The sequence below is a fragment of the Spea bombifrons genome, chromosome 2, assembly GCF_027358695.1.
Source record: "Spea bombifrons isolate aSpeBom1 chromosome 2, aSpeBom1.2.pri, whole genome shotgun sequence".
Classification (NCBI taxonomy): Eukaryota; Metazoa; Chordata; class Amphibia; order Anura; family Pelobatidae; genus Spea; species Spea bombifrons.
In genome coordinates, this window is record NC_071088.1 from 109,384,172 (window position 1) to 109,411,911 (window position 27,740).

Below are 27,740 nucleotides of genomic sequence, written 5' to 3' on the forward strand. Positions count from 1 at the left end.
TATTTGTTCACCTCAAAAACAAGATCCTCAGGACATGACATCTCCACAAGACCCTCACTACAAATCATCCTCAACCAAGCAGTCCATCACCTTCTGTTTCATCCACCCTCAACCTCCTAATTGACATGATTATATATCTGTCTACTGGTACACAAAACCATATCCCCGGGTACTAGAATGTAACATTTAACAGCCAAACATTTTTCAACTTTTTTTAGTAGTCACACGGAGTTCTGTTTGAGACCTCTGGGCCACTAACCTTTCATGTGACCTTTGCTACAATCAAATTGTCCTCAGTCAAACAGTCACTGACCTTCTCTCTCATCTCCCCAACCTGATGGCCTTACATATGTGATTGCTACTGTTAATTTTGTATTCGGCCGAACTGTAATAGTACTAAGGAATCTGCTGGTGCTCGAAAAGTAACATTTAGCACAGTAACTGGGCTTGGATTCTGGCAAGATCCAGCTTTTACTAGCCTACCTTTATTCAAATTACTTATCTTGAAATACAATGTGCCTATGGGTTACTAAATTAATATACCAGACAACACAACCACAGTGTACATTTAATGGTGCGTACAAGGGTAGAGGTAAATTATAACAGAAAACCAAACATTATGAGATCAGACAGGGCGATTGTAATCGCAGTCTTTCAATGCACCAAACTAATCCTGTATTTTTCCAGCAGCCTAGATAGATTTAGACACTTTACACTTACATGATTTCCACAGCAACAACTAGAAGCAGATTGCTAAAAGTTATATTGATCCTCTATAGACTTAAGAAGAATCATATTTATCATGCTGCTCAACCTTGAGACTTCCCAGCACATACAAATGTTTTTTTAACAAAATTATACACAGTCATAGAACCCCTGCAGCAAAGACACAGAAAGGTTAAAGAAAAACAGAATCTGGACTCGCAGCTTCAGAATACACAGTTATACATCACACATCAAATCTATTACAGGTGCATTTTAGTGATGTAATTTTTTCCATTAAAGGGTTAAATAAGGATCTATGAAAAGGATATAAGATTCAAGCACTTTGATAGATAGAGCACTTGTCAGGGACAAAAGCGTGTGAGTTGACCAGACTAAATACAATAAAGAGAAGCTGCGCGCACCTCCAGAATAAGTACTGTAGGTCAAAAAAACTAAGGCGCAGGAGTTGGGGTACAAAATGAAAAGTATGAGTTTTTTGTTACATGTTACCCATTACACCAGCAGCATTTTGAGTGTGGACAAACAAATATTGTCAACACCACTGAAATGAAAATTCCGGGCCGAAACTGAAAAAAAAATTGGACAAAAAAAAATCAAATATATATAATTGTTAACAGCAATCACACTCTTATCATGCCCAGGCAATCAGTGAATGCTAGAAAAAAAAAAACTGTAAAAGTCAGGTCCTGTGCCTTTTATTATTTGGTTGTATATGTATGGGGAAGTAATGTCCCAGATGCACTTGAAAGGATGGGTAATTTGGTCTCTAGCTTGTGCTAGTTGAATTGCTTTCATTACTGCTTTTGTTATCATTTGCATGCTACAGGTTGATGTCCTCCACAGGTTCATCTTGATTGCGCTTATACCCGTCAGTCGTATCCGAGCTGAGAAATTCTTGCAGCATTCTATGGGTATTGCGATTTTACAGCCTTTCATGGTCATAAAATATGATCTGTAGTAAGTTTTAAGTGGTTAAGGAAAGACATTACTTAACATGCTTTTTGTTGGATCAGACACAGAAAAAAAAAAAAGAAAATAATTTACGCCGGGGAGATTCCTTACAGCTGAACCAATCCAGACGAGGAAGTGAAATTAATAAACCCAGAGGGAACATCTTGTACTTCAAAAGAACAAGACGCTTAGAAAACATCTAGAGACGCCTAAGTGCAAAATAATCAAGTGTAATGCTTAGGGGACAAGTAATGAATACAACAAAGTACTGAAGATATGAGTGAAGCATTAAGTGAAGTACATAAATAATCAGGCAATGTAAAATTATCATTGAAATGTGAATTATGTTCAATACCATTTATAGTCGATGCTTTGATCCTGAAAAAAAATCTTTATCCCGCAATAAAAAAAAATTTAAAAAAAAAACAGGTTTACAAAGCTGACTGACTGTAACCTACCCCTTACAAAAGTTGAGTTGAGATGTATTTTTGGACTGGGGGTTCTCTGGTATTCTTAGGATTTAACATTTGTGTTTTTGCAGTAGTAATTATACTACCCTGGTTGGCATTAACAAAATCCCTGGCCTATCAACTACAACGCCAGAAATGACCTCCGAGTATAACGGAGGGACAATGAAATCAATAAGCATAGCAATGTGCAGCAATGCAACTAGTCAAACATCTACAAACTGCAAATGGATCCATGTACTACCTCAGCTAGGAGACAATTCTAGGATAATTCAATTGAGTGCAAACTCACTGCACGCACTGCTCACATATACAGAAAAAAGCAATGGAATCAAAATCTTAAAAAAAAAATACATTCAACACAGGAATTCCGTTTACACTTCTCACAGAACAGTAGTAAAAAGGGTTGTGATGAAACAGTCTGAAAAACGCATAGAAGGTACAATTTAACATAGGAGAGCTATATTACTTCTGAGATAACTAATATTAACAGGAGCCATACCTATTTCCTTCGCTACTGAATAAGCTTCGTCTGGGGTTTTGGCAACAAAGCCCTTTGGTGTGGCAATGCCTGCATCTTTCAACAGGCCCATGCTAAGATATTCATGCAGTGAAAGGTTCCTCTGTTGCTGAGCTTGCAAGCCATGACCACCGAGCAGTCCTGGAAATCCACTGAGCACCTGAAGAAATAAACAAAAACGTTACTAGTCTGACATTTTCACAGGAGTAACACAGAAACATACAATTTTACATAAGGCCCATCTAGTCGGAACATTTGCTATATGTAAGACTTAGGTCTTAATCAGTCCTTGGTCTTGTCCGAGGTTCAAGGTAGCTTTATGCCCATCCCATGCATGTTTAAATGCCCTTACTGTATCAGCCTCCACCTCTTCTGATGGGAGGCTACTCTATCTACCACCCTTTATTTATATTTGTTATATATTTAATTGAATGAGTGAAATCATGTGAATTTTATTCAACTAATCGGATAGAACCACATGTACTAGATTCTGGATTGCGTTCATTAAACTATGAGTTTGGAGGAGAGTTGTGCCAACCTTTAAGTAGGAAAGGCCAAGTTGTTGTAAAAGTAACAACACACGTCTTCTGTGTTGAAGCTAAGGAGTATTTTATCTTAGAAAGACCTACACATGTATCTGTTACACACAATCTTTCACTTATATCACTGATGAGTTGCTGTAAAAACACATAACTGACATAACTGTTTACTTTACACACAATGTGGATTGTTGCTTAAACTCCCATTCCACAGAAAAGCTGCTCAGCTGTTGACCTTCAAAAGTTAAATATATAATCTAAAGAGGAGTATTTTTAAAGATTTATAGCAACAGTGCTAAACACCCAATGGTTTACATTGACTGACCCCTTTAAACGTGGTTAGATAATAAATAACATGTTCAAGTCTTATCAATGAGAGATATTGAAGAAACCAACCTTTAAACCAAGACAACAAATCAATCTATAATGAAGCCTATTAACAGTCATTTTAAAAAGGTGCACTATCCCCCCCCCAATGCTTAAATTTAGCAAAGTTTAGACAAATTGCGGTATCCCTGAATGAGGTTTACAGGAGGGGCGCATTGCTGAAACTCACTATAAAATATCAATTAAAAAGCAGAAACGGCATAGAACAATATCATACACTGTCAGACAAAGAATCATTTAAAGAGAATGAACCTGAATTAAAACACATTAAGTTTACATTGCTGGCTTTATGCTTATTTAAATGATAGGGGTTGCATTATTAAAAAGGTATAAAATTATCTGATGCTGCTGTATGAAACATCCAGGGTGAAAGGTAACGCATATTTGGACTGCCTTGGTATGCACTATAAAGGTTCCTTTTCTATCCTTATAAACAAGTAAAGCCTTAAGAAAAGTGAAAAGTTTTTTTTTTTTTCTTTTCTTTGAATAAGAGCTCTTCCATGCCCTGGAACACAACTATGATCTGGATTTACGCCTCTCTTTCATAAGTTATTATACCCAAAGTTTACTGCAGAATCTCTTTGCAATTGCCCATCATTCTCTGGTATCAACCCCCAGCACTGCCTTCTCCAAGCCAACTTCACTCCCATCAACTAATTTGGAGCAAGGTTGGCCTCAATGAAAGCACACCTGTACAGCTCCTATGTAGGCAGATACCCAACATGCCAGTTTGACAGCCGCCATAATACATGTATGGGAAAGAAGAAAAAAACAGATAAACTAGTACAGCCATCTACAGCCAAATTCAACTGCAGTAGTCAGCGAAGTGTGCATCCACACGGGGTGGCTTCATTTGGCAATGTCAACAAAGCCAGTTTACATACATGTAAGGTATAATTTAAAAAGGCAATTTTCCTGAAGTGCCCCTCTTAGTATTTTAAAATAAATATATTTATATACATTTGTGTGAGCCTTTCAGTTATTTATGGGGAGGCGCACCTGTGACCTGACAGTAGGGACTAGACAATTGTCCCTGTCAGTTTTCAAGCTGATCTACCAAAAGATCTGGTCAACGTCACTGCACCACAGAAAGATTTCTCCCCAATCACTGAAAGGTAGAAAACATAGTGGCCTCGCTTTGCATACCATGTGCCAATTTTGCAGTTAAAACGCTAAGAGGTAAAGGAAAGGAAGATTGTTAACAAAATCAAACAATACACATATGTACTTATATAACACATAGATAAAAGAAATAGAAAAAAAGTAGTTTAACATGTTAGGCTTGGGAAAAACATTTTTAAATAGTAATGTTAATCTAGATTTTCGAGCATTAAAGGGACAGTTTAATGTTACCGTCACGCCCACTATACAAGAAAGCCGTTTTAAAGTACTCTAAGTCTCCCTACTGCTCACAGTCCAGCCACTGATTGACTGTAGTTCCATTATTGTTTATTATGCCCTCCAAGGTCCTTTTTTCTACCAACACGTCCAACGCTAAATGCCGTAGCTTAACTGAGGGAAATTTACCTGCAACTCAGGTTCAACAGGTTTCCCAAGGTTAGCACGACAAATTATAATTCATATATCTTGGAAGGGGCCTTAGTAGGAGTTAAGTAATCTTCTTTTGACCACCTAACACCACAGTCATGGCTAGACAATTACATCACCCAAGTGTGAAATATACCCCCAAAAAGGACTGTACAAAATCCACTAGCCGAGTAGCTCGCGATGTTTCATTTATGGTGTACCTAAAATATTATATTTATGTCAATAGGGGGATAAGCCTCCCAGGTACCTAAATTCTTTATTTGTGGGTAAAGAAAAAACTGACTCGGGGGGGGGTATTACTATAAATATGGGTGAGAAATATAAGCCTGGCAGCAGCATTCATGGCAGACAGTAAAGGGGCTAGCTAGGCAAGAGGTAGACAATAGAGCTATAATATAACGAGGGCATGAACAAAACTCTTAGTAGTAGGGATGCACCAAAACCAAAAATTCAGGATGCACTTGGCCAAAACTGAAAAAGACTCCCCCACCACCACCTTTAGAAAGCAAAAAAAAAAAACAGACTTATGCCATTAGCAATCACACTTCTATCATGACCAGTCAGCCAGTACATGCTGGAGTCTGGGCATGATAGGAGTGTTCTGTTCATGAACATGAACCTTTATTGGAAGTTCTGGATGGCTTTGGGATAGGATCACCCTCCTATCATGCCCAGCTTCCAACATGTACTGGCTGCCTGGGCATGATAGGAGTGTAATTGCTAACATTCAGCAATCATACTTCTATCACACCATGTATGAATATATATATATATATATATATATATATATATATATATACCGTATTTGCTCGATTATAAGACGAGGTTTTTTTCAGAGCAAATGCTCTGAAAAATACCCCTCGTCTTATAATCGAGGTCGTCTACTAATCAGACCTCAAAATGTCCGGTGGGGCCATGCTACTTACCGGGCTTTGGTCGCGAGCAGCAGGAGAACAAGAAGCTAGCAGCGTGTCACAAAACTCTGCCTCCCCCCTCCTTCCTCTGGGGGCGGGGCCAGAGAAGTTGCACGCACAGCGGGCCCCTGCAGAAGTCTTGAGTGAGAGATCAGCAGTTCAGGTAAGGGGGTGGGGGGCTGGGGGGTTTGAGCGTGTGTGTGTATATGTGATTAATGGAATGAATGAGTATTTAAATGTTTGTGAATGAGTGTGTGTTAGTATGGATGTGTAAGGGTGGTGGTGGTAGCATGGCATAGGGAGGCTGTACTCACACTCCTATCATCCTAGGTTCCAGCATGTACTGGCTGCCTTGGCTTGATAGGGGTGTGATTGCTGTTAGCAGTTATATATATATCTCCAGAAATGCCTTTTAACCCCCTATATGCCACTCTGCCCCATGATATGCCTTTTAACCCCCTATATGCCACTCTGGCATATAGGGGATTAAAAGGCATATCATGGGGCAGAGTGGCAAATAGGGGGTATAAGGCATTTCTGGGGGCAGAGTGGCAACCCTGGGGGCAGATGTGCATAACTGGGGGGGCAGGTTGGCAAATAAAAGGAAATAAAAAAATATATATTTTTCTCAATCATAGCTTTTATTAAATATGAAAATATTGTTTACATGAATTAATATTTACTAGTAAAACTTTTTTTCCTATAGGGTAGTCTTATATTCAGGCTTTTTGTTTTTTTCCTAAATTAATATTTAGATTTTGGGGGGTCGTCTTATAATCAGGGTCGTCTTATAATCGAGCAAATACGGTATATAATTGATACCTGCAATTAAACTCCTATAATAGCCAGACAGCCAAGTACATGCTGGAATCTGACAGTAGTCAATGTGAGTGAATGACACCATGTATATGAAATATTTTATTCAATATCAATATATTATATCTATATATATATAATTGTTAACAGCAATCACACTCCTATCATGCTCAGGTTCGAGTTGCCTGGGCATGACAGGAGTGTGGTTGCTGTTAACAATGATATACGGTATACATTAATACTGTTGAATTTTTCTGTCCAATTTTGGTGTTACTTACTTTTAATAAAAGTGTGGGAAACACACCAAAATTGGACAAAAAAAATAAATCAATAACAATATTAATATATGATTGTTTACAGCAATCATACTCCTATCATGCCCAGATTCCAGCATGTACTGGCTGACTTGGCATGAGAGGAGTGTGATTGCAAACAGCAATCACACTCCTATCATGCCCAGGATACAGCATGTACTGGTTGCCTGGGCAAGATCCCACCCAGGGGAAGCATGAATGGAGCAGGGTCATGTGAGATAAATTCACGTAACTCCGCTGGGTTCCTGCTTCCCCTGGACGGTACAAGAGACGCTGCTCACTGTACGAGTAACACGCGGGTAAGCAGCAGGGCCCCTGCGGACAATTATTTCCGTCTGTTTTTGGCCCTTTTCGGCTGATATATAATCGGCAACCGATATATGGCTTCATCACTAGTTGATATATTGATTCCCTCACAAACGCTGTGTGAGCTGCCCAAGGATCACAAGCCAGCGAATTAGTGATATGTCCTAAAACAGAAACAGATCACTGCTCCCTGGTTAAAGGTGCTGTTCCAGGAAGACGTTTTTCCTTCACCATTCCTTGTTATTTTTAGATTATTATGTACTTATATGGAATGCATCTTTACTAAGCATCTTAATAAACATGCCATTTTGCTGTATTTTCTTGTAGAAAATATTCCCAAGAAACCTGAAAAGTTTAATGAAAAAAAAGCAATGAAAATAAGATACATCTCAAGTTTGGAAAAGGGTATGGGAACGTTCCACTTTCTGCCCTGTAACTTCCAAAAAACTATGCATGTTATTAATATATTTGCAGTATTTTAGTTAACCGAACTGGTTTGGGACTATACATCTAAAAAGAATTATATCAATAGAAAGCTCTGTCATAAAAAAAATTATATATATATATATATATATATATATATATATATATATATATATATATATCTTGTGTGGGTGGAAGAGAAATTAAAAAGGAGAATCATGCTTAAGGAAAGTGTAAAAGTACTGAAAAAATGGTTTTATTATTTCTTGTTTTATATAGCGCCATCAAATTCCGTAGTGCTGTACAATGGGTAGACAGGACATAACAAGCAGTATGTTACATAACAAATTGACTAACAGAGACAACATGTCAGGAGGGCCCTGCTCAAACGAGCTTACAATCCAACACACCCTTAGTAAGGAAGGGGTTAACTCAAGGAAAGGCTACATACAATTGTGAACACTGGTCATGCGAAAAGTTGCTAAAGTTTTCCTGCTTTTCTGCTTCAAGTAACAAAAACCTTAGCACACATTGCTAGGTACTATACGGACAGAATATTATTATTATTAATATAGCGTCATCATATTCTGTAGCGCTGTACAATGGGTAAACCAGACATAAGTAGTACGTAACATAATTTGATTTACAGAAACAGGTGACGAGGGCCATGCTCAACCGAGTTTACAGTCTAGAATAAATCTACAACATACAGAAAAAACGCAGCAGGAGTTTTTTTCCTTAAAACGTATGCGACTTTTCATTTAGGACAGTATACTAATTTGTAAGTGGAAATTACTTACACACACACTTTGTATATATTTATCAATATATATATATATATCAAAACACACACACCCGAATAAAGTGGTATTATGGCATATACTGGAATAGAAGTCCTGCAGCGTTTATGAATGATCTCGGCACACTATACAATTGGCTGTGTACAGGCTGTACCAACACCATGGGACTAAAATGAAGATAGAGGAGGAAAGGTCATGTAGATCCGTTAGCTACAGAACAAACCTTAGATGTCAGTACAAGGACATCCACCTCCTTCCCAGCAACATAACATTGAGGAGCTCCCCCTCCCAAACCGCATCTCCTCGCATGACCTGTACTCTCCGCAGCTGCTAGGACTGCAACTACTTAACGATATACCGCATACCCACACAAAGGATCGACGATCGGCAAGGTTATAACAATTACGGTACTTTTATTTGCACATAAAAAGAAAGAGGAGGTGAGAGCCCCAACGGTTACCCGTTACTGTTTCAAATCACGGTTCAAATGTTATTAAGAGCTATTAAGGATTACATGTCCTGACAGCTGAAGCCAGGGCGCATTCCTTCTTCACTAACGCTGACAGAAGCAGACATAACCAGTTGAGCGCCGAGGCGGCTCGAGCCGCAACGCAGTTACACAGTGTTTATTGTGAACATACAAACCCGATATAGGTATATAAATGCCTAACGCGCACATACGTTGCAATGCCCTCTATATTTCCCTCCACCTCCCCTGCGGAGGTGACTTTTGAGGTCCGCGGCCTCCGCTGTCGGGGGGACTAGACATGTCAGCGGTAGTTTGTTGCGCCACCTTTACGCAGTGTGTCCCACCCGTCACCGTCTACCTCCTTAGTGAAATTATTTACCTGTGCAGCACCACTGAGAGCTGCTCGGGGAGTCCGGCTCCTCATCCCCGCTGACAGCCGGCTGTACATTATGGAGGCCGCCATGTTGTCTGTGTCAGACACACCTCAACGTTCTACTGACGACGCCGGCGCAGTCTCTCACACGGCTCAAAGAGGCACATAGACGGCCACTAGAGGGAGAAAGAGAGCTGCGCTTTGCGTGGACGCGCTAGGACCCGAAGTAGGTAGAAGGGCGCACTCTATGGTTATCTCCACCTGCTGTGGTGGGTGGTGTGGAGCAGTAGTATTGTAATGTTGAGCGTAGTGATAACACATACAACGTGTTTCTTACTGGAATGCGAATGGACTCTGGGCCTCGGCGCCATAAAGTAAATAGGAAATGTCTCACCATACATTTGGCAGGTGACAGCTTTATTATAATGTGTGCAAACTCGAGTATAAGTAAAACCTTAAAAAAATTGAAACAGGCAGCAGACCTGTAGACAAGGGGCAGTTTGTCTCTTCTGTACCTAAGAACTCTATTGTTCTGGAAGGTACTGTCCACAGAGGGATTTTCAAGTCCTCCATCTGCTCGAAAGAGTTGTGTAAAGCCTGGATTTATTTATATTTGGAGTTTCGGTTGTTCTTCTAACGGTTTGCTTCACATTGTTCCAATAATGTATTGTTATATAATATACATTTAACTTCAGATCTGGGAGTCACCATTGTTGTCTGTCATGAGATATTTTGGTCACATTCCAAACTCAGACACCACACTGAGCTGATTCTTTATAGCAATGCTAATGAAGTCCTTATTGTGCTAATAAGGTCCCCTTTGCTTTCTCCTTTATTCGTAAAAGGCTCCTTCTGGGAGATTAAGACTGAGACATTCTATTGTTTACCATTGCAGTGGGCTGACACTGGATTTCTGCTGAGTATCTGGGTGAAATACGGCCGGTAACTCTTATATTCTTGGGTTCAATTTTCATTTCAGCCGATATTTTTTATTTATTACTTAAATACATTGATACACATTTTTATTAGTATACCCCATTATTTATAAAGACGATTCCTAAACTAGAAGCCCGGTAATATCAGTTTTTACTTTTGTCTATCAATAATTTTATGTCCTTAACTACAAGTGATCATGCGTTCATCTGCTGTTGAACGAAAATACTGTGAAAGCATCAGCTCGTCTTTTCCTCAAGTGCAGTTCCTCTCAAAATATTTCAAATGGCCAAAGAGTGACATTCTTGTTCCAGGGGTTCGGTAAGAGGTGCGTTGTGCTTTATGTAGACTTTTTATGTTACTTTGTGATTATCTACAGTGTTTTATGTAACCAAGGCATTTCTTAGGAGAAAAATTTATTTTCGTAATTTTTTTTAATATACCGTATTTTTCGCTCCATAAGACGCAGTTTTTTTCCTCCCAAAGTAGGATGAAAAATCAGCCGCGTCTTATGGAGCGAAGATGCAGGCAGGGGGGGGGGGCAACGATATACCGTATTTATCGGCGTATAACACGCACTTTTTTAACTAAAATCCGGAGCTTAAACCCTACCTGCGTGTTATACGCCGATAAATCCGGGGTCGCAACTGAGGCAGGCGGCGGCGGCGGCCGCCAGCAGAGGAGTCCTGGATTTCTGCCAGTCAGGGGGGCCCAAGGGGTGCCGAGCGGTTGCTGAAGACAACCGCTCGGCAACTCTCGGGCCCCCCTGCCTGACAGATATACAGGAATCCTTTGCTGGCGGCCGCCGCCGCCGCCGCCGCCGCCGCCACCGCCGCCACCGCCGCCGCCGCCGCCGCCGCCGCCTGCCTCAGCGCTTCAACTCCTGTGTTGGAAGCGTTTGTCTCGGGTGCCGGCGCTTTACGCTGGGCGCTCAGCAGTGAAGCGCCGGCACCCGAGACAAACGCCTCACGCTTCCAACACAGGAGTTTAAGGTAAGTGACCGGGGCGGGGGGGGGGATCCTGAGAAGGGGGGGTTAGGGAGTTAGAGGGGAGATCCTGAGAAGGGGGGGTTAGGGAGTTAGAGGGGAGATCCTGAGAAGGGGGGGTTAGGGAGTTAGAGGGGAGATACTGAGAAGGGGGGTTAGGGAGGGAGGTCTTACTGTGTGTGTGTGTGTCTTACTGTGTTTGTGTGTGTGTGTCTTACTGTGTGTGTGTGTGTGTGTCTTACTGTGTGTGTGTGTGTCTTACTGTGTGTGTGTGTATCTTACTGTGTCTGTGTGTGTCTCACTGTGTCTGTGTGTGTCTTACTGTGTTCATAGCTTATTCAGTTATTGTAATAAATATTTTAGCCCATTTTTTAGCTCAAAATATTTTTTCCTTTTTTTTCTCCTCTAAAATCTAGGTGCGTCTTATCAGCAGGTGCGTCTTATAGAGCGAAAAATACGGTATATAAATCCATGTTCGGATGGGTCTATACACATTACTGGTTACTAAACAGATGCGGGATGGCCTATGGGAAAGGGGCCAATAGCCCTTCCGGACTGGTACAAAATTCTTCAGAAAGTGCAGGTCCAACTTGGCAGAAGTAGGACTGCAGCAGTGTCAGGTAGCGAGACGTCATCAATCACCCTCCCACAAACACAATGGAGAGAAGACTCCAGGAATGTAAAAGAGTAAGGGAGTGAGGGCGGAAGAGCCTAAGAGGGTGAGGGAGTTAGGGAGGGCGTATGTATTTACATAAGAGCGAATGTGTATGTGTAAGTATGAATATCTATGTGTGTGTGTAAACATGTATGCATAAGTGTGTTTAAGGGTGTGTGTGTTAGCATGAGCGTGTATTAGTGTCTATGTTAGTGTATGCGTGTGTTAACTTGAGTGTGTAAAAGTATGTGTATGTTAGTTATGGGGGGTCAAGGGGCTACTTGGCTTTACCTGCCCCCTGGGCTAGAAGGTGCCTGCCCTCCCATTGTCCCTAAACAGGGACACTTAGGAGGTACGCAAGTACCACTAGAGGTTAACAGAAGTGTTTTTTACTCATTGTGTTGCAAAAGTCCAGAGAACACATATATGATTGCCTACTGCTGTCCTAAAGTGCTTTGACTGTACAGAAAGAATACAATGTAGTAATAATAATAATAATAATAGTGTAATAATAATAGTAGAATCGTGCTCTGTATTGTACTGGGGAGACTCAAATCCCAGCCCCCCTCCCCACACACTAAGGCTCTTCCCCCGACCGTGGGTAACTGCAGTCAGCCAATCAGAGATCTTCCTGTACCGGCACTACTCGGCCCCTGACGCTCGGCGCGGGAATCTTTGTCAGGTGGAAAATGAACGGACCGGTTGCTTCTCCCAGACCTGGGGTCGGTGTCGGGGTGGTTATCACTAGCCCTCTACACCCCGGTTGTGTGTTGCTTGGAAAGAGGAAGAAATCGCCCGGAGCCGGCATGTACCAACTTCCCGGGGGGCATTTGGAATTCGGGTATGTGTTGTCTGATCCGACTTCATGCTGTTGCCGGAGTAACGACGCACTCATTTTGCGTACACACACTGTGTGACCATAATGTTTGTATTGACAGCAGCGTGACAAGTTAGCCGGATGTTGCAGCCATATTCCCAGAGACCATTTATGGGGAATTATGTCTCCGGGAACATGGCTGCTGCGTGTGCGTACAAAGTATACCTGATTCCCAACGTTGGAAATTGGATTGTTGTGAGGCTGTGTCTGAACGTGGCCCTCCCTTACCCTTTTTATTTGCTTTTTCCACCTTGTGATTGTGACTTGTAGTGATCACAAAGCACCATGACAGCCAATGCTGTGTTTAATAATCCTGCAGAATGCATACTTACTCATAGGGCACATTGTGCAGGTTCATGAAACACAAGTCGTTTGATTATTGCCTAACTTTTCGTAGTAGACAACCAAATACTACACAAAAATGACACCAAAGGTTTTTCAGTTTCTATGGCAACAGCCTATCAGTGCCTGCTTTTGCAGCACAAGTCAAGCATTCCCAGCAAAAATGATCAAACTTTTTCTTGATTAAGTCATTATTTTTAGGAAGGGTGTGGGCATTGAGCAGCACTAGAAATGTAATGCTTTAATGCTGCATTTAGTTGTAAAGTATTGGATTCGGTTCAGTAATAAAATAATCGCATCTCCCATCGTGTGATTATAAATGATACAAAGCTTGAGTTTATGAAAATGTTGCCTCATCTCCCTACCGATGATAATAAAGTACTGACATTCTTTGTTTCTTTAGGGAAACCTGGGAGTCTTGTGCCAAACGGGAGACCTTGGAAGAAGCGGGACTTCACCTCACTAATGTCCACTTTGCATCGGTGGTGAACTCTGTCAGTCTGAAGGATAACTATCATTACATCACAATTATCATGAAAGGCCAACTAGATACAAGTTACCCATCAGAACCAGTAAACAGAGAGCCTGAAAAAAACGAAGGTATGTTCGCTTCCACTGAAGCGTAGCCAGTTTGATTCATTCCTCCCAGTAACATGTTTCAAACGGTCATTGTGAAACATTTCTAGAACTTACTTAATAAGACAGATTGGTTCTTTATTGGAAGCTTAAACATGTTAAGCAACAGGGTAAGCTTTGGAGAAGTTGCACCCTTACTCCTGGGCTTTTTGAAGTTGGGTAATAACGGTAGCTTATAATGTAATCTTTTCTTCCTTAAATAAATTGTGTTTGGTAATTGAAACTTTTGACAAGTAGCGAGGCTAAAGGGATGGAGGGTTAGCCAGCAGATGTGACGGAGCTCCAAGGATCTCGACCAGAATCTCTCCCTTTTGCCCATAGTGTTAAGTGATATAAAGCTCCCCACCCAAACAATCAGTCAAAACTTGGTGAAGGGTGGAAAGAAATACTTTTCATCGAATTAAAGGAGACACATTTATACACACAGACCTCGTTGAAATATATCTATAATAAACATTCTGGCTGTCTGCCAGGTGCCCTTTTCCCTGGCACTCTGCTCGGAACAGTCCCAGTGTACGGAAAACAGGGTCCCCCTAATGGGGTGACCCCCAAAGCCTCCCACCTTTGCTTCACTTGTCCCCAAATATCTTAATGATAGGAGGCTTTATTGGGGAGCGACAACCGCTCAAGGTTTTAGCAGACCGAGGCTGATTCCCGATCCATAGAGTGTTCCAGGGGAATCCTGCTGTCCTCCGGTTGGGGGTAAGTTGCGGCGTTCTACAATTTAGCTGCCGCCAGCAGGGACAGTCTTGTAACAACCCTCATAGGGAGTTAGTTTGTAGAAGTCTGGATTGGGTAGATCAGACTTACAGGAACCAGGCACTGGGGACACAGCACTTAGCATCATGTTAGGCAGAAGATGTACTGTACAGTGAAAGCGTGACATCCTGACTGATGGTGAACATGGCAGGAGGGGGTTAAATGGGGCCAGAACAATAAGAAAGTGTCATTTCACTGACAAGTAGACAAGGGATATTTGTTACCTATACAGTTGTAATAAGATGGGGGGGCATCATCAACCCAGACTTAATATACAGGTTACCATAACAACCAAACATGACATTTTCAACTATCAGGCGAGAATTTGCTGTTGGGTGTTTTGCTCTAACTCATTGAGTGCCGTAAAGTGCCTGGGTCTGCATGCTTCCCTCCCGTCTGACACCAAATGGATGGTCAAATAGAGACACGGAAGGGAAATGTTTTGAATTAACTTGAATTTCTTTTGCCAAGAGCCTTTAACATCCGGAGATTCCCAACGATTACTTTACTTTGTTTACTGCTTGTTTATTTTCATACCGTTTTCATGTCCATTGTTTTGTTTAAGCAACATAACAGTTCTGCGTTTGTACTTGAACTCATAGCTTTCATTGATAGCAGCTTGTAACGCATTCCCATTTATAAAAAAAAAAAAAAAAAAAAAAAAAACTGGACATGAATACACTTGGCTAAATCAGATTTTCATTTAACCCTTTCATGCCCGGCAGATTGTAGCCTCGCGTCCGTGACACCCTGTATTTAACCACTAAATTTAATAACTTTTCAAGTCTCGCATTAACTAAACTTTGTTAGGTAAATGCTGAGGCATCTATTACATTTGTTCATCCCATAGCATTAACTGAAGATCTTCACGGTTTCAAAACAAATGGATTGTGTTTTTTGCAGGCTGGAAATGGATTCAATGGGAAGAATTTCCTCCAAATGAGCAGCTCTTCTGGGCTTTGTGTGGTTTGAGACAGCAAGGCTACAATCCCTTCAGTGAAGATTTCAATCATCTCCAGCCTCATACAGAAAACAATCTGTAGGACCCACGTAACATGCAAGCGCAATTAATGAAGCTTTGGATTGTACATGTTTAAAAACATGTAATGGACTGGAATATGAGGAGTAGGAATGGGTGGAGCGGACTTAGATCTGGTGAAACGGTTATGTAATTAGTTATGTTTTAAAATGTAGATTTATGTACATATTAACACACCTGAAAGAAATATGGCTGGGAAATCATTACTGTTAGTTATTCAATTCATAAATAAAAATATGAATAAAAAAAGACCATGAACCCCCAATTTCAAATAGCTGAAGTCCTGTGTAATAAATATGTAATGTTACAATATTAAGTTATTAAGAGTGGCTATATACTAAAACGAAAAGGTCTAAAAATATAAATATATATTTGCCTCTTCCCAAGTTAAGTCCCCTGGATTGATGGGCACAAAAATCATGCAACACGCAGGCACATAACATACACAATGATAGTAACATGAATGGCGGTGGAAGCTTAAATAAGTTTGGGGTTTTTTTTAGAGTTAATTTAGTGTTTGATAAAGCATGTCCCATATAATTCTTGAAACAATGGTCATACAACAAGGAGGGCGTGAAAGACCTCTCTCCTATGATTCGATGCTCTGACCGGCAGGAGATTGGATTGTCTAATGATTGTCTGGAACCAGCATAATTCCATTGCTGTAACTCGACACAAACAACGTAATGGCACTGGGCACCAATACACTGCTAACACTTAATGCTCCAGCAGAAGCCCAACTGCAAAAGTTTGTTTAGCCCCTTAAGGACAAAGCCCGTCAATGTACGGGCTCAAAATGCATTATTTTCAATGGGTTTTGGGACTGTCCATTGCCCTTAAGGGGTTAATAGTACAATTTCTTAAAATTTGATAGATTAGGGGTATCACATAAAAATTAAAACAAACGGTTAACAGTTACCTAGCAGAAACGGAAATCTGTATCGCAATATGGTGCACATAGTATAGCTAATATTGAAAACGGTGTTTTAAATGCAGTACATTAACGGCCGCAGTTTGCACAGGCCTATTAACCTATTTTATTTCTTTATTCCAAAAGCTAGACATGCCCCAGCTTTTACATTTATCAAAAGATTCTGATAAAAATATGTAAAAAGCACCAGAAAAAAGGGCTGAAGTCATGTGAGGATACATGTACAGGCAAAAACATGAAATTTAAATACATTTATACAAACAATGCAATAAACAGGCTGTATATACAACAGTGGTTGTACAGTTACTTTCAGGGAAAGTATTAAAGTAATAAAATATAGATGTATCACACCTATAACAAATATACAATTAAAGGGTCTAAAGTAAAGGGCAGGAAAAAAACCCCACTAAGTTTAAAGTATATCCTTTTATATGATCTGGCTTTTTAACACTTAGGTAGGTCTTCGGCATTAGAAAAACTAACCAAATGACAGAAAATTGCATTCTCTAGTAACATTACATTTAGCAAGCATGTCAGAAAAAAATATATATATTTATACAAAACTGTCATCCGTTGATAACAAAATCAGTACGTTTTTTTTTACCCTGGCATTAATGCAAAACAAATTCTGCAAGGTTGCCAATATGTCCCGCACAAAATAATTTTACGTTCGTGCTCTCATAAAGCGGCCTTTCTTTCCACTGAAAGTTAATCAGAGTCACTGCTGCTGCTGGAGGAATCTGTTGACATGACTTCAACGTCATCTTCATTCTCTTTATTTGGCCCCAGAGATTCCATTAAAAATTCATTGCTGTGGTTTGGCGGCAGCATGTTCATGGATATATCACTCGACTGCCATGGGTACTGTGGAGCCAAGACGTCTAACAAAAGAAAAAACAAGTAAAATTAAAATTACTAGCAAAATTGCTTTTCAAACACACATGGTATCTAACTGGCCAAAGTCTGACTTGACATCAAGAGGATATTAAACTAGTTCTCTGGTCTCCTAGATCAGTGTATACTTTATGGACTGCTGCTAAAAAATAAAAATAACCCTTGGATTCTGACTTTGGGCACACTCAAGCAAATATAATTCTATGCATATGATAGCGAAGCGCCACCTTTCAATTAACTTTTTTTCCTCCTCAATGCAAACACAATGGACAGATTCATCACAATCTTCCCTGTGTATTTGTACTGTTTCCCTGCATCCCCAACCCAACTTCTTGGCTTGTGTAGGTGCGCAAGAACACATCTCCTGTTAGCCAGTGCACATGCCCAGTCCAATAATAGGGTTATGTAAAAAACAATGCATACGATTGGCATATGTCCACACACTACATGCCATAATACTATTCATTTCACCTGGTAGCCTTCCTGCGGCAAGCGCATCCCCTGGTAAATGCCCATTGACGCCATTAGTGGGCAGATTGCTCATCTGACCAAGCAGGCCACTTCTCATTTCCAAATCTGTAGGGTACGGCCGCCGTGGATCACCTGGCATTTAAAGGGAAGAAAAATTGCTTAGTTTTGTGTTGAGAGAAAAAAAAAAAAAAAAGTTTACATGTAATCATGTTTTTTTTTCTAAGAGAACATTACAAAGCATCGGGTACCAATCTATCGGGTTTAAAATGTTTTCTGAACAAAGATTTAACTAGCAAAATCTTTTCAGCCTATTTTGTGTTATGCATTACAACTCACTATAATATCTTTATATACATACACACTTATCTTTGAAGAGTAAATTGTCTGCCATCAACATTATTAGCTACCAGAGAATTTTATCATCCATCAACTGAAGACATTAAAAATCTAAATTAGATTACCTGGCACCCAAGTCAAAGGAGCACACACAGCATTGCTTGCACTAATCCGATGGGCATATTTAATAAGTTCTTCAGAGGAAATGGAACCTTCGTAAAAAATAAAATTAAACAAAAATCAGTTTAGCTCATAGAAACCAATAGCCTATTTTACTTGTAACAAATAGTGTTTACGTATCTGAAAATACACATGCTCGGTGATTAAAGAGAAATGCAGAGAGAGACTTGTGGGTATGCCTTTTAGGGCTGCAACTAACGATTATTTTAATAATCGATTAGTTGGCCGATTATTTTTTCGATTAATCGAGTAATCGGATAAAAAAAACAATATTTAATAAAATGCCCTGCACCCACCCACACTCTGCCCCATCGGTTTCCCACCCGGCAATCATTCTCTCTCTCTCTCTCTCTCTCTCTCTATACGTACCTCCGCTACCGAATCGTTCCACTTACAACGTTCAACCGCAAAACTTTATTCAAATCTTCATCGTTCACGCGCGTCACATCCGTCATTACATAACTTCAAGCAGACGGACACTACAGAGCTATGCAGCAGAAACGGGGGAACGCTGGCGGAGGTAAGTGAAAGGAGCCAAGCGCTCCAACGACGAATCGATCACTCGATTAATCGATAACGGAAATCGTCGACAACGATTCCCGTTATCGATTATTATCGATTTTATCGATTCGTTGTTTCAGGTCTAATGCCTTTAACTTATTTGTTTTAGGCACCCATCCATGGCCAAATTAAATTAGTGTTATTTACTGGGGTGGCAATCATGTTTATAGGGACACCGTCATTGAAGAGGGGGAGGTGACAGGGTTAACATAACAGAATATATTTGCATATAATCCTGTACAGCAAACAGTACTGTAGATTAGTTCAGAAATAGGACTTTATTCTGTGAATAAAACGACATTTGTTTGTATAAGATTGCCCGTTACAGCTTTTTCAACTAAAAACTTGGGTCTGTGTGGATATGATGGAGTACTGAAAACCAGAGTTTTCTCCTCTGACACGTCACACACATTATTGTGCTGGTTTTGCTTCTTGATGCATATGCACATTGGTTATTAGCAACAGGTTCCGCAAAAATACAGCTAATGGTCACACATTGTACTAAAATTCATACGGCGTGGATTCAGCCAGTGCCCTAAAATTTCTAATCAATCCCATATAAGAGAATTACTGGTATATTTTCCCAATCTTACGAATTTACCTTTTCTTGCCTTCTCTATTGACTTAAGTTTTTCCTTAGCTTGGTAAACAGCAGTTGCCTTAAATTAAAAGAAAAGAAAAATATGTAAAAATGTGTGTACCCTGTACAATCAATGCAATCTTGTATTGTAGAAAGAGACAGAAAAAAACATAGCTTCTTAACCTCTTCAGTCCTGGAGGTTTTCATAACCAAAGAACCAAAATATGTAATTTTTACCATATTTAATGAACCCAAACAAATTATACATCATTTTGTCCAGAAGTAGGAACTTTAAAATATGCACAACTAAAACATAATTAGTGATAATAGATAAAGGCCTATACTAAAACAGAATTTCTTTTTGCAATCTTAAGTTTTCTTCTATATACATACAGTACAGAAGAAAACTTAAGATTGCAAAAGTTTAATACTTTTGACTTAAAGGGTTTAGTGGTAAAGAGATATATATAATGTTTACTTTGTGTTTCCAGTGCAGTATGACTAGAGATTCCTTTGGGGGAGCTCTAATTTTTATGCCATGTCATCACTGGGCACCCAATCAATTTATATTAAATTGTTTTATTTACTCCTCCTCCTCCTCCTGATCCGTCTGTGCTGATTAAAATGTGATCAGCAAGCAGGGTTTCATAGCCCTGCATTGCAGATTGCAATAATTTCAATCAGTCATCAAGGGGAGCAATGGGAGAGCACGCCAGGGTCTAGAAAAACCCTGCTGAGCCTCTCCTGCCCTCAAGTGAACTTCTTGTGGGTGTCAGCAGTAACATCTACCGGAAGTCAACGTCAGATCGTGTGATTGAGCATTCCTTGAATGATAGTGTACTGGCACCTGCCAACAGGGGAAGAGTCCAGGCTGTTGACAGACACTTTCACTAAAAAGCTGCACCAAACGATGAATGTGTTTATTACGTACTCTACAGTGCACCTTTATATCATTCATGCACCTTATGAAAACCATGCATCTGCAAAGCAGAGAAACGCTCCCACTGAAATCAGCTGAATGACTGAACGCATACAGTATGCGCTCTGGAAGCCTCACGCAAACGATCACCGTAGCTGGTTGGAATTCAGTGCCTCACTACATAAATATACGTTTGGATCCCAGCTCCCAGATTCAGATTTTCTACACATATATAAGAGATATAATATGCGATTGGAGGTAGAAGAAATTAAGGAGATGTAAATGCCAAGATCAGGCTACAAAAGGTTGCTCTGGACTATGCCTCATTCCCTTCAGCAATTCATGCACACTCACCAGTATGTGTTCAGCTTCTTTGAGTTGTTTTTGCAGCTGTTGAATATCACTGTCTCGCTTCTCAACCTCCTTTTGTAACAGCTGCATTTCTTGGTGAATTTTGCCTTGACTGAACGCCAGCTTTATAAGCTCCTGGAATTCCCCATCCCTCTGAATTAGCAAATCCAAAATCTATAAAGATATGTTAAAATAATTATATAAAAGTTGCAGTAAACAAACCAAGAACTCTTCACTTACCCTCCCCTAATTTTGCTAGGAGGCTGCATGGGGCACTGGGGTGCCTTTTGAACCCAGTTTTTTTTTTTTTTTTTTTTTAACAGTAAAGCCATATGGTCCCCTCTAACAGATTTTAATTGATAATGATGCAAGTATCAGAAGACTGCTGATGCATGCATGAAAACACGTGACAATTCCACCAACATATGGATACCAATAAATGGAGGTTATACAGGAATGATACCCTTTTACCTATGGATGTTTTTACAATCTGGTCTCTAACACTAATGTCACCCATGAGCCTTCTTTGTATTCACCTGATTCTCTTCCCCGGGCTGGTTGAGCTTCTGGTTTCTAGAAAGTGCCAACATTTCAATGAGTTCCCTGGGGGGGAAAAAAAGGAGTCACAAAAATTAGTACACGGGTTATAACACCATTCCACAGAAGCATCAGAAGTCATAGTACAAGAAGCTGATGAATACAACGTCACAATGGCCTTGTGACTTAATACACGGCTAAGAAGCTCAAAGACAGTTCAGGTCACACAGCTAAACTCAAGGGGCAATTTATTGTGCATAATCTAAGTAATAAAGCAGCATCTCTCTTATGGCGCTCCGGGGACCACTGGTTTTCTTTGCGGTTCTATAACATGATCTACAAAGTTAGACTACAGAGTAACAGAAGTGTATGAAAGCACTATTATTGGAATAAAGAAATACTAATTCTCCCTTAAATTTTATTTTTGTAGACATATAAAACCCAGTACATTTGTTTTCGGACAGTGGCCATACGTGAAATATTTGTATACATGGGGCATGTATAGAACATATCACTATGAGACAAAGGGCATGGGTAACTTTTCTCATCTGATTACTGCTCTATATAAGAAGAATGGCAATCGACAACCGCTTCAAAATTAAGATCTCAGTCTACCCTGCACCAGAAAACCATAGGGAATGTCACTTTATAGATCACCAGCTGGCACAATCCCTCTATAGTCTCAAAAAAGGTAATCACACCTAGCAGGATCGACTAGAATTGTAACAAACCTGCCTCTTTATTTACATATTAAATATACTTATGAAACAATCAGGACTGAGGGGGTAGATTAAATAAACCTGATGCGTTTCTAACACTAATGAGAAATATGTATAGAGGAATTAATTGAACTAAAGCAACATCCTTCATAAAGAGGCATCCATTCAGCCGAATCGCACCTAATGGCTACACCTTCAACATTAACAATTTCCACCGAACACACAGACGCGCGCTGTCCCCAAACACCCGGATGCATACGAAGGACCCAACCGCTTCATCCCCAGCTCGATAAACACTTATCATATTGTTAATACATCACTTCGCTGCATTAACCCCTTACCGGGACAGCACTTCCAGATCATCCAGCGCGGAGAGAAGCCTCTGTTTGGTACTCTTGTCGGAGGCCGCCATTGCCCAGTAAGGGAAACACAGAGTAAAGAGCGGCATAGGCCTCCGGTTAAGAGGAAACAACAAGGCTAAATAGAGCGGCGCGCTACAGAACAGCGCCACCTAGCGGTGGGATGTGCAAGCAATACATCGCATAACCTTGAGCTTAAGTCTTAAAAGGACAAATAAACCCCTTTATAGTAATAGTAAGTAGTCATGTCTGGGAACTTTATAAGAGAGTCTGAGAGTCTTCAAATATGAAAACTTTAATTTACATTACCCACACAAATAATACATTATTCTTCCCATGACAGATAGTGCTTTCTTTTGAACTTATACACATAACACAAAATGTATTAGGGCTGTAAGCAGGGGTGGGCTAGCTCTGGGGGAGGGGGGCAATTACCCCTTGAGCTGGTCCAAAATTCTTGGACTGCAACCAGCAGGAGCACTGCGGTTTTACGTAACGCCACACAGCATGTGTGAGCAGATATAAGGAAGAGCTCCAGGCAAGGTAAGGGAATGAGGTTAGTTGTGAGAGATGCGCAAGAAGCACACTGTGAGACGTATGAGAGACGCAAGAGGTGATGCTGTGTGATTGAGTATGTTTTAGTATACAGTGCTGTGAAAAAAATAATTGCCCCTTTCTCAATTCCTATTTTTTGCAAAAACATATGTTTCAGATCATCCAACTAATTTTAATATTAGACAAGATAACCAGAGCAAATACAAAAAGGAGTTTTAAAGCAATGATTTCATGTATAGGAAAAAAGCTATCCAACCCTACATGGCCCTATGTGAAAAAGTAATTGCCACCTTAGTTTACTAAATCAACCAATTAACCAAATTTAATTGATAGTAGACACACCCAGACATGATTACTGCCGGCCCTGTTGAATCTAAACATCAATTAAATAGAGCCAGTCTTGCAAAGCAAAGTAGGCTATCATCAGCGGGACCTCCCATTGACGTCAGGGGGACCTCCCATTGACGTCAGGGGGACCTCCCATTGACGTCAGGGGGACCTCCCATTGACGTCAGGGGGACCTCCCATTGACGTCAGGGGGACCTCCCATTGACGTCAGGGGGACCTCCCATTGACGTCAGGGGGACCTCCCATTGACGTCAGGGGGACCTCCCAGTGACGTCAGGGGGACCTCCCAGTGACGTCAGGGGGACCTCCCAGTGACGTCAGTGGGAACTCCCACCAACGCTACAGGACCGCCCGCTGACGTCAGTGGGCAGTCCTGGCCGCGTCCCGCAAGGGAAGTCTCCGGGTAGCCGGAGACCAGAAGTTCCCAGGTATGTGTATTAGTCTGGAAAGGTTTACAAAGCCATTTCTAAGGTTCTATGAATACAACAAATCCACAGTGAGAGCCATTATCTACAAAAGGAGAAAACTTGGAACAGTGGTGAACCTTCCCAGGAGGTCACGAAAGAACCCAGACAATGCAAAGAACTGCAGGCCTAACTTGTCTCAGTTAAGGTCGGTGGTCATGATTCCACAATAAGAAAGGGTGCAAAAATGGCATTAATGGCTGAGTTATAAAGTGAAAACCCCTGCTGATCTGTGAACTCAAAAGTCAAGAGTAGAACTTTTTGAAAGACATGAATCCGATTATACAGCGTAAATATATCACAGAATTCCACAATAAGAACATCATACCAACAGTCAAACACTGTGTTGGTAGTGTGATGGTTTGGGGCTGCTTTGCTGTTTCAAGGCCTGGCTGACTAGCCATAATTGTTGGAACTATGAATTCTGCTTTCTACCAGAAAATCCAGAAAAAGAATGTCTGCCATTCAGTTTGTGACCTAAAGCTCAAGAGCAGTTGGGTTATGCAGCAGAACAATGATCCGAAGCACACAAGTAAGTCCACCTCTGAATGGATCAAACAATTCTGCCAAGAAGAGTCGGCCAAAATTCCCTAATCACAAACATTGGATTGCAGTGGTTGCTGCCAAGTGTGGCACAACCAGTTATTAGGTTTTTCACACGGGAGATACAGGTTTTGATTAAGTCTTTAACTTCAATGAATGAAACGATCATTTAAAAGCTGCATTTTGTGTTTACTTATGTTGTCAATTTCTTGTAATAAAATTATCTTCCTTCTTCTTGCCCAGCAACTTAAGAGGAAGCATTAATACAAACGTCCCTGTAAAAATGTAGTGGTCTGCATCAATCCATTTCTCTGTTTTGCCTGAAGCCATGAGCATGTGCTTGTATGTGGGGGTCTCATTAGACAGGTTATATGTTCAGCCTAAGAAGCAAAAGCATATGAAAATACTTCCATACATTTGCACGGGGGAGAAAGCTTTGAAATTGAATTGAAATTCGACACATCTATCATATGAAGCAAGGTTCGCGTGATGACTGGAGAGCATACCTGGGAACTCTTCGGGTCAAGACCCCAATCTTCCAGGTCGCGGGAGCGGTGTCTTGACACGCCGGGAACCCCCCCCGACATCAGTGGGCAGTCCTGGCCACGTCCCACAAGGAAAGGCTCCGGGTAGAGTCTATGCTGGAGAGTCCCGTTAATGCTCTCATTTACAAAAGAAAAGTATATAAAGTTAGCGTTGACAGGAAAGTTGTGGTTTTAACTCTCTCCCTTCACTATACGTTATGAAGGGCCAATCCAAGTGAGTACCAGCATTACACTACAGTATGCTAACCACTCAAAGGAGAAATGTTACAACAGGTGACTGTAGTCTTAAGATAGAAAGACAGGTTTTAAAGTAATGTACGGATGTTTTACTTTACAGAGATTGTGGTAGATAGCTGAAATAACCTTGCCATTAGCATACCTGAGAGACTCCGGGGAAAGCACCGCTTCTCAGGGTTTCCAAGTCACTATGAGGAAACAGGGATGCCAAAGCACTGTTGTGGCACACCCTACTTCTTGTCCACTTTCTCATTAACAACAGCGTGCGTCCCGTCAGCAGGGTCGCCAACTGATGGCGGCAGGACTGCCCACGACGACAGCAGGGCCACCCACTAACGTCGGGGGGGGGGAACCTCCTACCCGCATCCCACAAGGGAGGGCTCCGGCTAACCAGGGCCAGAAATTTCCTGTGTGTGCCCATTAAAAGTGGTAGAGGCAGGGGCGTACCTAGAGTATTTGGCACCCGGGGCGGATCATGTATGTGGCACCCCCCCACACACACACTTTAAAACTACCTGGCCTAAACTGAATATGACCCCCCCACACACACCTTAAAAAAATCTAACACTTTTATTTAAAGTAAGTAACACACCAAAATAGGACAAAACAATTAAATAACAATAAATATATATATATATATATAATTGTTAACAGCAATTACATTCCTATCATGCCCAGGCATACCCAGATTCCAGGAGGCACTCGCAGACTTGGCATGATAGGAGTATGATTGCCCTATCTACCCCTTCTCGCTCCCTTCTGCCCTATTTACCCCTTCTCACTGCCTTCTCCCTATCTACCCCTCCTAACTATCTACCCTCTCCCTCTTTGAAGTTCACTTACCTTTCAGGAGTCCTGCGGTTGGGGTGCAAGGCCTCTGTCTCCCAGCTCTGCCACTGTATGGAACAGTATAGAGTGATGGGAGTTATGATGTACTTTAGAGCATAATTATATAATGGAAAAATACACTGGAAATGGTACAGCATAACACCCATCACTCTCACACACTTACCAATCCACACATACCAATCCACATGCATACCAATCCACACACACATACCAATCCACACATATACGGTACTAATCCACACACATACCAATCCACACACATATACTAATCCACACACATATACTAATCCACACACATACCAGTCCACACACACATACCAATCCACACACACATACCAATCCACACACACACCAATCCACACACACACACCAATCCACACACATACACCAATCCACACACACATACCAATCCACACACACATACCAATCCACACACACACCAATCCACACACACACACCAATCCACACACACACACCAATCCACACACACACACCAATCCACACACATACACCAATCCACACACATACACCAATCCACACACATACCAATCCACACACACATACCAATCCACACACACATACCAATCCACACACACATACACCAATCCACACACACATACACCAATCCACACACATACACCAATCCACACACATACACCAATCCACACACATGCCAATCCACACACACATACACCAATCCACACACATACCAATCCACACACACATACCAATCCACACACATATACCAATCCACACACATATACCAATCCACACACATACACCAATCCACACACACATACCAATCCACACACACATACCAATCCACACACACATACCAATCCACACACATACACCAATCCACACACATACACCAATCCACACATACACCAATCCACACACACATACACCAATCCACACACATACACCAATCCACACACATACCAATCCACACACATACCAATCCACACACATACACCAATCCACACACATACCAATCCACACACATACCAATCCACACACATACACCAATCCACACACATACCAATCCACACACACACACCAATCCACACACACATACCAATCCACACACACATACCAATCCACACATATACCAATCCACACACATACCAATCCACACACATACCAATCCACACACATACCAATCCACACACATACCAATCCACACACACACATACCAATCCACACACACATACACCAATCCACACACATACACCAATCCACACACATACACCAATCCACACACACATACCAATCCACACACACATACCAATCCACACACACACCAATCCACACACATACACCAATCCACTCTCACTGTATGCTTTCCTACCTTTCCTCTTTTCTCCTTACAGCTCCTTTTCCTGCTCTTCGCTCCTCTTCTTCTTCAGTTCTTCTGTCTTCTCTGTCTTCTTCCGGGTCAGAGGGCACGGACAGCGGCGGGCGCGGCTTCAGTGTTGTGCGCCGGGATCTGACAACAAACCCCGGCGCACAACAGCTGTTGCCGCGCGGATCGCAAGGGAGCGGTATCGGAGGTCTTTAACAGACCTCCGGCTCCCTTGA

The 27,740-nt window shown here is 41.2% G+C and overlaps 3 protein-coding genes across 3 annotated transcripts in view; 1 reads left to right on the top strand and 2 right to left on the bottom strand.

Moving 5' to 3' along the window:
• Positions 1 to 9,698, bottom strand: part of SUCLA2 (succinate-CoA ligase ADP-forming subunit beta) — a 36,717-nt gene extending 27,019 nt beyond the window's left edge. The window contains exons 1-2 of the mRNA XM_053455534.1: positions 9,560 to 9,698; positions 2,647 to 2,824 (exon numbers count right to left, since the gene is read on the bottom strand). Of these exons, the coding sequence (XP_053311509.1) occupies positions 2,647 to 2,824; positions 9,560 to 9,643 (262 nt within the window). The 5' untranslated portion in view covers positions 9,644 to 9,698. The remainder of the gene's footprint in view (positions 1 to 2,646; positions 2,825 to 9,559) is intronic.
• Positions 9,699 to 12,756: 3,058 nt separating this feature from the next.
• On the top strand, positions 12,757 to 15,858 carry NUDT15 (nudix hydrolase 15). Its single transcript, XM_053455536.1, has 3 exons — positions 12,757 to 12,968; positions 13,750 to 13,946; positions 15,645 to 15,858. Exons 1-3 carry the CDS (start codon positions 12,817 to 12,819, stop codon positions 15,782 to 15,784), a joined length of 489 nt encoding a protein of 162 aa, XP_053311511.1. The 5' UTR covers positions 12,757 to 12,816; the 3' UTR covers positions 15,785 to 15,858.
• A 1,405-nt stretch (positions 15,859 to 17,263) lies between these two features.
• Positions 17,264 to 22,693, bottom strand: MED4 (mediator complex subunit 4). The gene is made up of 7 exons (XM_053457653.1): positions 22,601 to 22,693; positions 21,540 to 21,606; positions 21,007 to 21,177; positions 19,755 to 19,812; positions 18,538 to 18,624; positions 18,077 to 18,208; positions 17,264 to 17,592 (listed from the first exon to the last, which is right to left on the bottom strand). Exons 1-7 carry the CDS (start codon positions 22,669 to 22,671, stop codon positions 17,420 to 17,422), a joined length of 759 nt encoding a protein of 252 aa, XP_053313628.1. The 5' UTR covers positions 22,672 to 22,693; the 3' UTR covers positions 17,264 to 17,419.
• Positions 22,694 to 27,740: the final 5,047 nt, after the last annotated feature.

Excerpts from the sequence above, each read along its gene's own strand:
- NUDT15 (XM_053455536.1), top strand. The coding sequence starts at position 12,817 with ATGAACGGACCGGTTGCTTCTCCCAGACCTGGGGTCGGTGTCGGGGTG. Across the intron at positions 12,969-13,749 it reads GGGGGGCATTTGGAATTCGG|GGAAACCTGGGAGTCTTGTG; the intron begins GTATGTGTTGTC and ends TTGTTTCTTTAG. Across the intron at positions 13,947-15,644 it reads AGAGCCTGAAAAAAACGAAG|GCTGGAAATGGATTCAATGG; the intron begins GTATGTTCGCTT and ends TGTTTTTTGCAG.
- MED4 (XM_053457653.1), bottom strand. The coding sequence starts at position 22,671 with ATGGCGGCCTCCGACAAGAGTACCAAACAGAGGCTTCTCTCCGCGCTG. Across the intron at positions 18,625-19,754 it reads AATAGAGAAGGCAAGAAAAG|GTTCCATTTCCTCTGAAGAA; the intron begins GTAAATTCGTAA and ends TTTTTTACGAAG. Across the intron at positions 18,209-18,537 it reads TCCTTTGACTTGGGTGCCAG|GTGATCCACGGCGGCCGTAC; the intron begins GTAATCTAATTT and ends TTTAAATGCCAG.